This window comes from Amblyraja radiata, chromosome 10 (genome assembly GCF_010909765.2).
Source record: "Amblyraja radiata isolate CabotCenter1 chromosome 10, sAmbRad1.1.pri, whole genome shotgun sequence".
In the NCBI taxonomy this organism is placed as follows: Eukaryota; Metazoa; Chordata; class Chondrichthyes; order Rajiformes; family Rajidae; genus Amblyraja; species Amblyraja radiata.
The window spans coordinates 41615338-41630320 of NC_045965.1; the positions used below are offsets into that span (position 1 = coordinate 41615338).

General features: G+C 41.1%; 1 protein-coding gene across 3 annotated transcripts in view; it reads left to right on the forward strand.

The window, feature by feature from the left end:
- The window catches only part of LOC116977842 (phosphatidylinositol 3-kinase regulatory subunit gamma), a 524111-nt gene that overhangs the window by 259904 nt on the left and 249224 nt on the right, over window positions 1-14983 (forward strand). For all 3 annotated transcript variants that reach the window (XM_033028654.1, XM_033028653.1, XM_033028655.1), the window contains one exon: window positions 2802-2933. In XM_033028654.1, coding sequence (XP_032884545.1) covers window positions 2802-2933 — 132 coding nt within the window. The remainder of the gene's footprint in view (window positions 1-2801; window positions 2934-14983) is intronic.

Sequence of the window (14983 nt, forward strand, 5' to 3'; positions counted from 1 at the left end):
AGGGCCTATCATTGTGCTTTACTGTTATATTTAAATAAAATAGACCAAATGTCCTGAAGCAGTTTAAGTCACAAACGCTGACTGTAGTTTTGATCTATATTTTGATAATTCTCTTCATTATGATATATTCCTGACAAGGTGATATTTTATTTATATGTGCCCATGTGTTTATTTTTTCTGGACACTATAAATATTGGTAGAATGATGACAACATCAGATTCTAGTTTTTCAGCGAGCTGACTGGAATGATGGACTGTCCTGGGTAACAAACAGAAACATCGATGTCCAAAGCCCTGAATTCCATATTTTTTCCACTGGTTGTCCATTATAACTTTGTCCTGAGTCCTCCATAAAGGGAAAGGGGTCAATTACACCCCTCTAAACCAAACAGCGGGTGGTGAGAAGAACAGGGCATTTTAGTTTGGTTTAGATAAGTTTGGAGATACAGAATGGGAATAGTCCCTGCGGCCCACTGAGTCCATGCCAACCATTGATCACCCATTCACATACTTCTATGTAATGTCACTTTCTCATCCATTCCTGAATTTCTAAGAGTAATGATTGTAAAACTGATCTCCCTTCGGTACTCGATCCTGGCTTCTATTGACATAGTGTTGATGTTACCTGTGACTGGTTATTAACATTGCACATATTCATTATATTATTGATAAAAGTGAATTACATTTGTAACATTTCAATGATTTTCTTAAATAATGATGACCTTCCACTGTGGACTTTGACATTTAATATACTCCACAATCCATGGATGTGAGGCTTCGGGGCATAACTAACACTTGCCGTTAATTGCTACTAAAGCTCTTCATCCCAAAGGGATTGCAATCCTTAAAAAAATCCTTTGAAGCAATGGTCTCAATTGACATAACCACCTTTTGCACTTCAGTGAACTTTCCAAATTATTGAAATAAAACTATATCTTTGAAGCTGGGTAGATGTCAAACATCCCTGCAGCTAAAAATTCCCCCTCAAACCATGACTGCTTGTGGAAAAGCACAGCTTTATATTGGTGCAGAGCTCTTGAATGGCAACCTGACTGTGCTGTTGAAAGACAGGAGGATGAAGTAAATTGTCAAATTAATGCATGTTGTTCATCTTTGGTTCACCATACCTCACCAAAATGTAAAGACATCCTGCAGGAAGTCAGAGTTTCCATTATGCAGCAATATTGTAATTCCAGCTTAATGAATCCGTGGCAATGGGAAACTTTCTGAATTAATAATTCATTTCAGATTTGCTGATTAAATTAGAGTTTTAATAGTTTTACAAGTTAATCGAATAATGTTAGCAGAAGAGATGCAATCTTGATTCAGTTTGAATGATCTTGTTGATTGTGTTATATGGGCTTGCGTGATTTACTTCATAATGAACAGTGTGGGTGGCAAGCTAATCTATACTCAGTGCAATAAACACAAGCTAGATAAGCCACTTCTAAAAGCAAAGCTGATAAGTAAGAAAAATCAATATTCTCACTTTAGCAGTTTTAAGGATGAATTTAAAATTAATGTTGTTGGAACTGTTGTCTCAGAACAGACCCTTTGCAATGATAATTACTTCATTAAAGCTACTGTTTAAAGATTAAAATGTTTTTGATGATACACTATGCCACGCACAATATATCAAACCAGTTACTTTTCCCATTATCTACAGTGAATGTCATGCCCTGAAATGTTTGTTAGGCTTCCTGATAATAAACATATTCTTCATTATCCTGCCACTGGGGAAGGCTGGAATAGTAATATATAAGCTAATGCATTTGTTTTTAAATCCCAGTTAAAGAAATAGCAAACCTAAGAGCAAGTTGGCCAGGAGACATGAATTAAAGTTGCCTCTGACAAGAACAAGTAGTCTGCATCTAGTTGCCTTATGCCTGATACTTTAATGTTCTCTATATTTCACACATCATTGCTGGGCCTTAAAGCAATTATTGCAGAGCTGCACAGCAAAGATCCATGCTATAAACTCTGCTGAGTGATGAATGGCTTGGGACCACTCACGGTGCAAGACTCAACCCGAGCTGACAATCACAGAGGGTGGGTCTCGTCACACACGTTAAATGCATGTGTTCCCCTCTCCATGTTTCTCCTCACCTCCATTATATGCCGCTGTCCTGAGCCTGCCACTAAGGGAATTATTTAAGGCTGAGTCGAACATTCCCTTGATTCCTGGTGGCTATGATATAGCAGCTGCAATCTCTGCACACAGTTGCTCTCAGGATGCCACGCAAGTCAGGTATTAGCACAGTAGTCTTGGTGAAAACCTCCGGACTGATTTTTTTTTAATAGTACATTTTTCTAGATTCATGATAATTATGGGATCCCTGGATTGAGTGTCAGCAGTAAGTATTGCACACTTTTCACACCCTAAATGAGGAGGAGGTCCATTTCTAAGCGCGCTTGTGCAAGTTGTTCCATTTCCGAGCCTCCTTTCTTCAGGTGACGACATAACAAAAGGTGCAGAGGAAGCTCTGAATTATGAATTAGAGGTAAACCCACAAGGCCAAGATAGTCAAATTGTTTTTTTAAGACTCTGAGGCAACCTGACAACAAAGAAAATATCTTGTGGAAGCATGGGCTGGCAGATTTAAGTATCAGTCAGTCCTGGTGCATATGACCATACCTTAACCTGGAGGGATGAGCAAATTAAATGTGTTGTTACCTCAACTTGGGTAATTACAGCCGAAGCCAGCCACAAGACTACTGTCGGCTATCTAGCTGCAGTTAGAAAGCTGATGAATTGCACTAATAAAGGCACTGTGGTCTCTAACCTCCTTCATTATGTTGCAGATATGGCAGCTGTTGATATCGATCAATATGACATCCACACCATTGCTGATGCACTGAAGCATTACTTACGAGGGCTGCCTTCACCTGTGATTCCTCCAGCTATTTACAATGAGCTGGTCTACACTGCCCAAGGTAAAATGCTTCAGATGACTGGTTCTAAACCTTTTTATGATTCCGTAAATAAAAATCTGTTCTAAAATGTACTGCTGAATAATAGCTCGATAGATTTGTAATGCCTTTCGGTCTCTTCAGCAAAAGTCGTTTTTCTTTCTTTTAAGAGTATTCTTTGCCTGAGAAACGTCAAAGGATTTTAAATCTTTGTTTCATATAACTTTATTTGTTACATACTGTTTTGTCCCCACCCTATATCTAATCTTTTAGATGATTCAAATATTTCAACCTTGTGCCAATCTAAATCCTAGGCAGATTTTGCTTTAAATGGCGATGTCCATCTGCGAGTTTTCTTTCAGAAAATTCAGATTCAGTTATTCAGAATATTGCATAGTTTTCCTTCATTAAAATGGTGGGAAAGTAAATAAGTAGTTTACTCTGTGTGTTTCACAAAAATCTAAGGTTGACGAATTTCATGTTAATTCCTTAAAGGACCTAATAAATTGTAGCCAATTAAGGGGGCACAATAAGGTAGATATCCCGATATTTAGTATGAATCTGTGGAACCTTTGTATCATAACAGCATATACAGAGACCATTCATCAAACCATTCATACATCTTATCAAGATGTCCAATTATTCTGCATATCCTGCAGCTCTGCAAATTATTTTCCCTCTAGTGCCCGCCCGATTCCTTCCTCAATCGCCTTGTTTTTTACTCATTAAATCAGCCAAAATGTCAAATTAATCAGTCAATGATATCTCATGACTTAAAATATCAGGTGAGGTCAGGTCCCAACTCCAATGTGATTGTAATCCCACACCAAAGTTAAATGTTATGAGTTGTTGTCAAGCTCATTTACCTCATTTACCCTACTGTGCAGTGTCTACCATTCAGTGGTGGCCAGTGCTCTGTTTTTTGCTGTGGCCTGTTGGGGAGATGGCGCCCGTATAGCGGATAAAAACAGATTGGACAAACTAATCAGGAAGGCCGGCTCAGTGGTCGGGGCTGAGCAACGAACGGTCCAGCAGGTGGCAGAGGCCAGAACACTAAATAAACTAGGTTCCATAATGACAAACCCCACTCACCCACTCCATGCCCTGAAGGTGATCAAGAGCAGCATCTTCAGCCAGAGGCTGATTGCACCAATGTGCAAAACGGAGAGATACAGGAAGTCCTGTTTACCAGCTGCTATAAGACTTTATAATGAGCATAAATAACTGCACTTTTTTTTAAAATTAATTGTATTTTAACTTGTATTTTAACATATTTTAACTTGTTATGTATGAAAGCGTGGTGTTATGTTTGTCTTGAAGCTGTCGTGGCACTGTAATTTCCTGAAAAAGGATTATTAAAGGAATATTCTATTCTATTCTATTCTATTCTATTCTATTCTTACATGGATTTAAAAAAAAGACACTAAGTGTTGGAGTACCAATGGATCAGGCAGCATCCTTGGAGAAAAAATGGGCAAGTGGTGTTTGAGTTTGGGACCCTTCATCAGACTGAACATTAAACATCAGTCACAGGAAGAGACACAACCTGAAATATCACCTGTCCATGTTCTCCAGGGATGTTGCCTGGTTACTCCTGCACTTTGTGTCTTTTTTTGTAAACCAGCATCTACAGTTCCTTGTTTCTCCATCTGCATGGATAGCAGGTATGTTTTTCTGGTATCTAAGGAACACTGTGCAAACTGAGTCAAAGGGTGATAGGTAGGGAATAAAAATGACAGAACTGCCATCCTGGTGCATTGTGATCACCTCATTAGATCAATATATATATTTAGTTGAGCTTTAAGTCATCAGGAGCCAATAAAAAAAAGAGATTATTGTCAGATGGAAACGAATAGGTGACTGATGATAAAGGGATGAAATGGCAACTAGAACTGGTTCCCAACATCTGGCTGTCCATGTAGCTGTTGTCAATTATAACTGACATTTATTCATTCAAATCAAACATTAGTTAAATGTTGATGCGAAAAATAATGTGTTGATACTCCTTCATAAATTACTAACTATAGAACTTATTTATCATTTCAATCATATATTGAAGGTACTGGTGTTTAGTATTATTATTTTTGCATTCTGGAATCAAATTCATGCCAAACCATTTGAGAGTTGACAAGCAGAATCTTCATCCTCATAAAATATTACTGAATTAATAAAGATATCAATCAACTCACAAGAATATTATAGATGATGAATGTGTAATTGAAACTGGTCAATATGTTCTGCATTGATCTGAAGAAAAGCTTTGCTGAACCAAATAGCTTTAATACACTTAGAAGCAGGAGTTCCACAGTTTGGATGTTAATAGGTAATAAAGGACCAACATAAGGTGCCACAGCAGAGTAAGATGCCGAAGGAACTGTCACCCTTGACAAAGGCAATAATTTCGCTGAACACTTACGCTCAGTCTGCCTTGGCCCACGCAATCACTCGGTTACCAAACATTTTAACCCTTCCATTCCCCTATTGCCTTTTCTGTCCTGGGCCTCCTCCATGGTCACAGTGTGGCCAAACGTAAACTGGAGGAACATCGCCTCATATTTTGCTTGGCTGCTTACAACCCAGTGGTATAAATATTAATTTATCTCATTTCAATCCCTTCGCCACCCCTAGTTGTCCTGCTAGTTTCACTGTTCACATCCCTTCATTATCACCTTCTCCACAGCCAGCAATGGACCATGATGGGATCCTTGGCCATGAGTGCCCGCTCTGATTTGATCTGATTTCATACCTCTCCCTGACTCCCAGTCCGAAGAAGGGTCTCGACCCGAGACGTCACCTATTCTTTTTCTCCAGAGATGCTGTCTGACCCGCTGAGTCACTCCAGCATTTTGTGTCTATGTTTGGTGTAAACCAGCATCTACAGTTTCTTCCTGCTCAGCGGAACTGTTTGTTGTATTTTGTGAGCATGCTGGCATCCTGTACAATGATTTAAAATAGTACAAGAAGATCACTTTAACTGGGGAGAATCTGTAGTATTTCTATTCTTGAATAAAAGGTATCGATGATTATTCCTCTACTATTCTTTTTCTATGTTCTTAGTAAAATATCCACTGATACAAATTTTAAGTAAAATAACCACTGATGTTAATTTTGTAGTCCCACATGATTTATTCTGAGTAGCTTGAATTTAGCCCAGAAGGAATTTAGAAGCCCCTGCCTCTTTAATAACATAAGTACCTCCTTGTGCACGGAATTTTGCCTTGCAAGGTGTTTCCATTTCTTCTATTCCATCACTTTTATCCTAGTGTATAATTGAAACTGAATTTAAAGGAAGGGCAGCATGTAAAGTGTACTGTTCTTTAATAAAAGTATGTATCTGTAATTGTTACTGATCACAGGAATAATATTACACAAATCGTTAGAACCTAATAACCTTTTTTGTTGCTGTTGGTTGGGTACAACAAATAAAGAAAGATATGAATTTGGTTATTAATCATGCAAAGGAAATGTTACATACATCATGAACTTGTCAACGGAAAGCGCTAACTGATAATCAGGAGCTACATAGTGGGCGGATTTATTGCAACAATATCTTGCCGTGTTTCTGGTATTGCAAAGAGCACCTTCATATTTTGGAAAATAACCATTAATGCTGAGAGATGAGTATTCAAACCCTTCTCATCTGCTTAAGTGGTAGGCTTTGTACAGCGCTAACGGAACCAGCCATGTAATAACAACAAATGGAAGTAAAATATATTCATCATATATCTTATGCAAAGCATAATAGTGCAGGCGCACTAAATTTGTAATTGAAGCAGGCAGTGGTGGAGACAGTTTTCTGATAAAGATGCGTAAGGTGCGATTTTTGTTAGTCATACAGTGTTGAAATAGGCCCTTTGGCACAACTTGCCCGCATCGACCATCTACACTTGTCCCTCCTGCCTGCATTTGGCCCATATCCCTCCAAACTTGTCCTATCCATGTACCTGTCTAATTGTTTTTTAAACGTTGGGATAGTCCAAGCCTCAACTACCTCCTCTAGCAGCTCATTCCAGACACCCACTACCCTTGTGTGCCAAAGTTACCCCTCAAATTCCTATAAAATCTTTTCCCCTTCACATTAAACCTATGTCCTCAGGTTCTCGACTCTCCTACTCTGCACAAGAGTCTCTGTGCATCTACCTGATCTATTCCTCTCATGATTTAATACACCCTATAAGATCAGCCCGCATCCTCCTGTGCTCCAAGGAATAGAGTCCCAGCCTGCTCAATCTCTCCCTATAGCTTAGACTCTCGAGTCCTAGCAACATCCTTGTAAATCTTCTCTGTACTCTTTGAAATTTGACATCTTTCCTGTAACATGGTGCCCAGAACTGAACACAATACTCTAAATGCAGCCTCACCAACGTCTTATATGACTGCACATGACATCCCGACTTCTATACTCAATACACTGACTGATGAAGGCCATTGCACCAAAAGCCATCTTGACCACCCTATCTACAGTACCTTTGATGTCACCTTCAAGGAACTATGTACCTGCACTCCTAGATCTCTCTGATCTACAACACTCCTCAGAGCTCTACTATTCACTGTGTAGGTCCTGCCCATGGTAGACTTTCCAAAATACAGCTCCTCACATTTCTCTGTATTAAATTCCACCAACCATTCCTCAGGCCAACTGGCCAATTGATCAAGATTCTGTTGCTATTTTTAACATCTATCATCTCTGCAATACCACGCACGTTTGTGTCACCTGCAAACTTGCAAATCTTGCCATGTACGTTCTCATCCAAATCATTGATATAGATGACAAACAGTAATGGGCCCAGCACTGAACCCTGAGGCACACCACTAGTCACAGCCTCCAGTCCGAGAAGCAACCTTCCACCATTACTCTCTACGTCCTTCCATGAAGCCAATTTTCTATCCAATTTTCTACAGAGAATTACAAGAATATTAAATAGCACCTTGCATTGATGTTTAACACAAACTCCAAACTTCCCTTACTCAGCTTGTCTGCCCTGGTCTTATATAATGCTTGTTAAATAATTATATGAACATTTCCCTCCTAAATATTCTCTGTCATCGTATTGAGCTTAAGTTAACTGAACATTACTGGTGGAAATAAAAACCAGGAGATTCAGGATATTTTAAATGCAGAGAATGACACATTCAAGGTTTCAAGGTGAGTTTATTGCCACATGTACCAATTAAGGTAAGGTACAGTGAAATTCAGATGACATACCAATGAAGAACAACAAGACACCCAAATACATTTTTACCATGAATATCTACCACAGCGACCCCCCCACATTCCTCACTGTGATGGAAGGTAAAAACGTTCAATCTTCTTCCCTTCTTTGTTCTCCCGCAGTCGGGGCACGCGAACCTTCCGTTGTCGGGGCGATCTTGGGTCCCGCAACTGGCAGTCGAGCCCTCTGCATCGGGGCGATCAAGCTCCCGCATTGGGGATTCTCAGCTCCCCGTGCCGGCCGATCGGACTTCCGAGTCGGAGCTGGTCGAACCTCCTGCGACTTTGGAGCTTCCCAACATCAGTCTCTACCCAAGGCTGTGAGCTCCTCGATATTGAAATCCGCAGGCCGTGGTTGGAGCGTTGATCCCAAGCAAGGGATCGCAGGCTCCGATGGTAAGTCCACGGCCCTGCAGTGGGGCCCAAAGTCAGTCTCGAGCAGGGCCGCCAGCTCCATGATGTTAGGCCGCAGAGCGACCGGAGATGCGATGCAGATAAACATCGCATCTCCAGCAAGGTAAGAGATTGAAAAAAGTTTCCCTGACCCCCCCCCCCCCCCCACATAAAACAAGCCAAAGAACATTAACACATGCATTTTAAGACACACTAAAAATAACAAAAAATAACAAAAAGACAGACTGTAGGCGAGGCTGCCATTGAAGTTAGATGTGGTATTAATATTGCAATTTAAAAAAATTAGGAAATGTTACAGAGCAATACCGCGACCCAGGATAAAATGTTCAGGATATATTGTCTTTCCAAACATGAGTGTAAGATGCCTGTTATGTCATTCAATATGATTGTGGATGGACTACTAATCACTTTATACCACTTTTCCCATTTGTCCTGTTCCCTAAGTGACCATGAATTTCCATGTCTCAATCTTGACTGCATTTAATGACCAAGCAAAATGACCTTGTAGGTAAAGTATTCCTAAAATTCGTTGTCTCTTGACTGTCAGATATCTGCTCACCTCAGTCCTAAAAAGCCAGTCCTTTATTCTAAGTCCATAATTTTAGATTCTTCAGGGACTTGAAAATGCTTTTGAGTATCGACCTTGATAAATGCACGATGGCTTGCACACATTGCAGAGATCTACTCACGTTCGTCTAAGATCCAGAAAATACAATTTGTCTGAATAGATAACCCTTTCATCATGGGAATCAAATATATCCTACCAAAAGCAAGGAAGCCAAAAATGTGCTCTCACCAAAGTCTATCTCCAGGAAGATAGCCTAATGGGCATGTCCCACTTAGTCGACTTTTTAGGCGACTGCAGGAGACTATGCAGTCGCCACATGGTCGTCACATGTTCGTGGGTGGTTGCCGGGGAGTCTCCTTCATGGTCGTGAGGAGTTCCCGCATTCTGGGAACTCGTCGTGGCCTCATTATGGTCACCGCTAATTTTTCAACATGTTCAACAAGTTGAATGAAGCCGCCAAGGAGATCAGTGAGAATTCCCGAGCCGTAGGTGGGTCGCCAGGAAGTCTTAGTGGGTTGCCAGGAGGTCGAAGGCTCTCGGAGGTTCTCATAGGTTGGAGCCGGTGCTGACCGGTGAATTTCATTGGCACATAGGGGACAAAAAGGTAAGCAGTAGTTTTCAGAATTAAGGATAACCAACCGGTAATGTTAAATGTCCGCCGAGCTTCACAGCCGTGTATCTCTGGCTTCTTAAAAGTTGTCTCCACTCCTTCTCCCCCCTTCCCCCTCCTCTCCCCCTCTCTTTTAAAGGACTTACCGTACACCATGCTTTAGCTGTCTTTTTACAGCGCCAACCTTCCTGTTCATCGCGGTGTGTGCCTGTAACACCTTGGCTTTGCACCGTGTGAATTTTTTAGACAGGGCAAGCGGGGGTAGAGCTGTCTAAAAAATTCACACGGCTGTGAAGGAAGCAATGTGTGTGTGTGTGTGTGTGTGTGTGTGTGTGTGTGTGTGTGTGTGTGTGTGTGTGTGTGTGTGTGTGTGTGTGCGTGTGCGTGCGTGCGTGCGTGCGTGCGTGCGTGTGTGTGTGTTCCACTCTGACAGTCGCCCTTCCAGTTCCCGGTTTTTCAGGCGACTGCCGGCAACTTGGCAGTCGCCGGCAGTCCGCTGAAAAGTCGCCTAAATGGGATCAGGCCGATTACTCTTATACTCCAAGACTCCTTACTACTGGTAATAGAAGTGTGCAGAGTGCTTTCAAGTGAAACGTCTGTAAGGATAAGAAAGACAGGACTTCAATATGGATGTTTGCCGAGGCATATTCTAACCATTATTACTAATTTTTACATATATTTACAAAAGAATAGACGCACACAATGCATGAAATGATGGCACAGCGGCGTAGCTGGTGGAGCTGCTGTCTAACAGCACCAGAGACCCGGGCTCAATGTTGACCTTGAGGTGCTGTCTGTCCGGAGACGGCACGTTCTCCCAGTGACCACGTGCATTCTCCAGTTCCCTCCTCATCCCAATGACATGAATCTTGCAGGGTAATTGGCCTCTGCAAATCGCCCTAAGTGGAAAGGGGACTGGGTGATAAAGTGGGATGACATAGTGTGGACCTGCTGGACCCGATGGCCTGTTTCCATGATGTATCTTTCAATCATTCAATCAATCAATCAATCAATCGATCAAAAAACATATTTAAAAATCGGCTTGAATATTGAACCAGAAATGTTGACTTACATTTCTTGTCGCATTTTCATGTTTATTCATTTTATGAGATGAGGATGCGACTGGTAAAACCAACATTTATTGTCCATCACTAATTGTGCTTGATACTGTGGTGTTGGTGGGCTAGCTTCCGGTGAGAGTAGTTGAATAGACTGCTGGATGGGGAGATTCAGAATTTAGATCCAACAACAACAATGAAGTAACAGCAAGGTGATGGCTGATTTAGATTGGATCTCGTAGCAAGTGGTGTTCCTATGAGCCACCTAATCTTATCAGTCTGGGTGGGTTTGGGAAATGGTGCAGATTAACATGGGTAAGATACCGTGGTTTATTTTTTTGCAGTTTCTTAAGATTAAGTATTTGTATAAAAATATTTTAAAACCTACAGTGCAAAGAGGCAGGTCTGACCATGAAGCTCAGCTTGAACCAAAATCCAGGTATGATTATTCCATCACACTGGCCAGGCTACAACATTTATTGATCTTCTACTTCAACAAATAATACTTGGCTCTTCTAGCCTCCCCTGCAAAAATAATGATGCCATTAATCTTCTCTAAAACCTTCAATCCTGTTTCTCTATCGATCCAATTCCATTTTAAAGATGCCAATTGAACTCCCATAAAATACATGCCCTTGGAGGTAGTCCAATATTTCAATAAACCATGCTTCAGTTTGGTAACCTGTCATGCTCTGTGTTGGGCAGGGGGTCAGAAAGAGACTAAGAGATACTGTGCATGTTTATGTGCCTGTTGGGGAGGGGAGAGATAATGGAGAGGATTAGACATTATTATATTCATTCGGGTTCAGGTCAGGCCCCAATTTTCTTTTACATTTGTCACTGATTTCCTGAATACATTATTGTTATCAAATCTCACTCTGGAGACTTGAGCACATAAATCTAGTCTGACACTCCCATGCAGTGGCGAGGGATTCCTGCACAATTAGAGTTGCTATCACTGAGCTGAGATGTGAAACTGAGGCATCATCTATTTTCTCAGAAAAACCTAAAGAATCAATGACATTATTCTGGCAAAGACCATGTAAGCTATCCCCTAAGTCCTGGCCAATATATTGGCTTCAATGTACACTTCTGAAACAGACAGTATGGACAGAAGCTAATTGTTATAATTTGAAGCTTGCTGTATAGAAATTTACCATGATGACACTTCAAAACTTCTTTAGGATGTTATGAGGTGTTTTGAAAGAGACATAAAAAAGAGCATATTTTTGTTTGCATTTTGAATTTCATTTGTTGTCATCATAATTGTTAAGTGAGATTTATGAATATTATACCCTTGTTCATTCCAGTTCACTCTCTACTGAAATTTGTAAACTTTCATTTGATCTATACTGTACAGGTCTCCCCTTGGTCTTTTCTTTGAAATTCATGAATTCAAACAGGGCATATTTTGCATTCTACCTGCATTCTATCATCTAATCATACAATCTCTTACATTGTGTCAATGCCGCTATTTCCTTCAATGCACCTGCAAAACATTTGCGAGGTTGTTCCACAACCTCTCAGTGTCATTGATTGGACTGTGCTCCTTCTCCAAAGAGCTTATGCAGTGGCTGCATTAAGCTTCAGCACATTCTCCAGCTTCTCGAAATGTGCCAATCGGCAGCATTCACTTTAAAGAGCCACCTCTTTAAATAGGAACAAACTTTGCACAGACCAAACTGCATCTGCCACCAAGTTAAACACAAAATGCTGGAGTAATTCAGCGGGTCAGGCAGTATCTCTGGAGAAAAGGAATAGGTGACATTTCAGGTCGAGACCCTTCTTCAGACTGAGTGTTAGGGGAGAGGGAAACGTGGCATGAAAAGGTACAAAGAACAAATGAATGAAAGGTATGAAACAAACAAACCAACATCTGCAGTTCCTTCCTACACACTCTGTCACCAAGTTAATGTTTGTCTCAGCTCACATCTGCCTTTCTTTGCCCCATGAATATTTTATCACACATTAATCCCTCTAAGTTTTAGAGTTACTCTGTATGCTCTTTAAAACTTTTCTGGCGTCCTTTCTAAAATGGGCTGTCCAGAATATGCAATGCATATGAGAGGCAACTCCATCAATGATCAATACCATATGGACCTCATTCTGGCTCACTCTCTGATGCTGTCAAGATCCAGCTGAGCCCCTTTTTGACAACTACCTCATGTATCCAGATGTTGTCAGCAAGGTATGATACACTACTTTATTAAGTCTAGGTTGCAAATTACAGCAGTGCGTACATTTCAAAACGACCAGAGAGGATTTCACGCACTTTGGTTTGTTCGGAAAGGAACGTGAAAGGTGATATTTAAATTATTTCTCTTTGGTAATATCAGGGCATTGGAAAGGTTGAAAATCTTTTGAATGCTCTTGCTGTTCATGTTTTCTACCGTCCTTTTTTTTGGTCTAAAACACCACTCTTCATGTGTGAGTGGGATAAGTGGAAAATTCTGCAGACAAAAGGGAATGCATCTTGGCAGAGATGGCAATGTTTTTGTTCTTGCTGAATTGGGCTAAATTGTATCAGTTTGCTATGCAAATCTAACTACCTGAGGCCCACTTGTTCTGCAGGGGTGCAGCTAAATTCATGCAACACACAGAATATTGCGTACCTATTAATCTCCAGATAACTACTAATCTTTCCAGTCTAACGACGATTACTCCGATAATTGAGCACTGCTGGCAACACAAATTGCTGCAGCAATTTTCTTTCTGATTTCTGACCAGCCAGCGAACACTTTGGGAGAATTCTTGCCCACTGTGTTATTCTATTGGGCCTGTCCTACAATTAATTTTTGGTTGCAGAAAAATTTTCAACATGTTGAAAAATTTGCGGCAACCATACTGAGGCCGCGACTAGTTCCCAGAATGCGGGAACTACTCGCGACCGTGAAGGAGACTCACCAGAGACCACCAGCGAACATGTGGCGACCATGCAGCGAGCGCAGAGTCTCGTGCACTCGCCTAAAAAGTTGCCTAAGTGGAACAGGCCCATATGTCTTTGTGTAATAGGAGTTGAAAACCACATTAAGTGGGGAAGGGAATGGCAGTGGGAAGGAAACACAGTAACAAATTGTGGAAGGAGGAGGTGAAAGTTACCAGTATCGATGAAGGGGAATGAAGGTCTGAAGAAGGGGCTTGACCCAAAATTTCACCCATTCCTTCTATCTAGAGATGCTGCCTGTCTAGCTGAGTTACTCCAGCATTTTGTGTCTATCTTCTACTAAAGGGCTGTGCAAGCCAAGTCTTTGGGTATTTTTACGGCTGAGATTTACAGATTCTTGATTATTAAGGGTGTCAGAGGTTATGGGTTGTAGGCAGGAGAATGGGGTTGAGGGGTAAAGATAGATCAGCCATGTTTAAATGGCAGACTTAATGGGCCAAATGGCCTAAATCTGCTCCTATAAATTGTGAACATGAAATTATGAAAAGAGGGCTCAAAATTGCCTGTGTTAAATGAGGGGGTAACTATATGAAGAGAGAGTGCTGAAGCATCAATCAATCAATCAATCGATTTTATTCGTCACATACACATATAAGTGCAGCGAAATGAATTTGCCAGCAACGGTACAATTAAAAAAGAACACACAATACACAATAAGATTTAACACAAACATCCACCACAGCATTCTTCACTGTGGTGGAAGGCACAAAGTAGTTAGTCCTCCTCCATTGTTCACCTGTGCTATAAACCTCTGCAGTCGCCGCTGCGGGTGGCCAGATGTACAGGCCCTCTCGTCGGATCGAACAAACTCCATACTGACAACACCCGCAGTCAGGATCGAACCCGGGTCTCTGCCACTGTTAGGCAGCAACTATACCACTGTATCACTGTGCCACCCTAATCAAGAGAGGTGAATGAACATGGGTAATGTGGAGTGAGTGTTAGAAGTCACTGCCTGATCTTTGTGAAAACTATAGGGTGAGCTGCCTGCTTCCCAGGTAGGCATTCAAGCATCTACATTGGCTTCATTGCAGGAGCCATGTTCAACGTCCTGGCAGTGTGATAAATTGAATATTGCTGCCCAAGGGCCATGTTCTGAAGGAGTTCAACCAGCAGGAAGGAATTCTCATTTAATAGTCAAGATTACAAATCTACCAATTGTAAAATAATATAGTTTTCAGATTGCAGAAGGTAATAAATCATTTCTGGAAGCATGTCCCGGATCCGGGGGATTGAGAGAGGGCTGCAGTGTTAGTAAGCTTAACTTT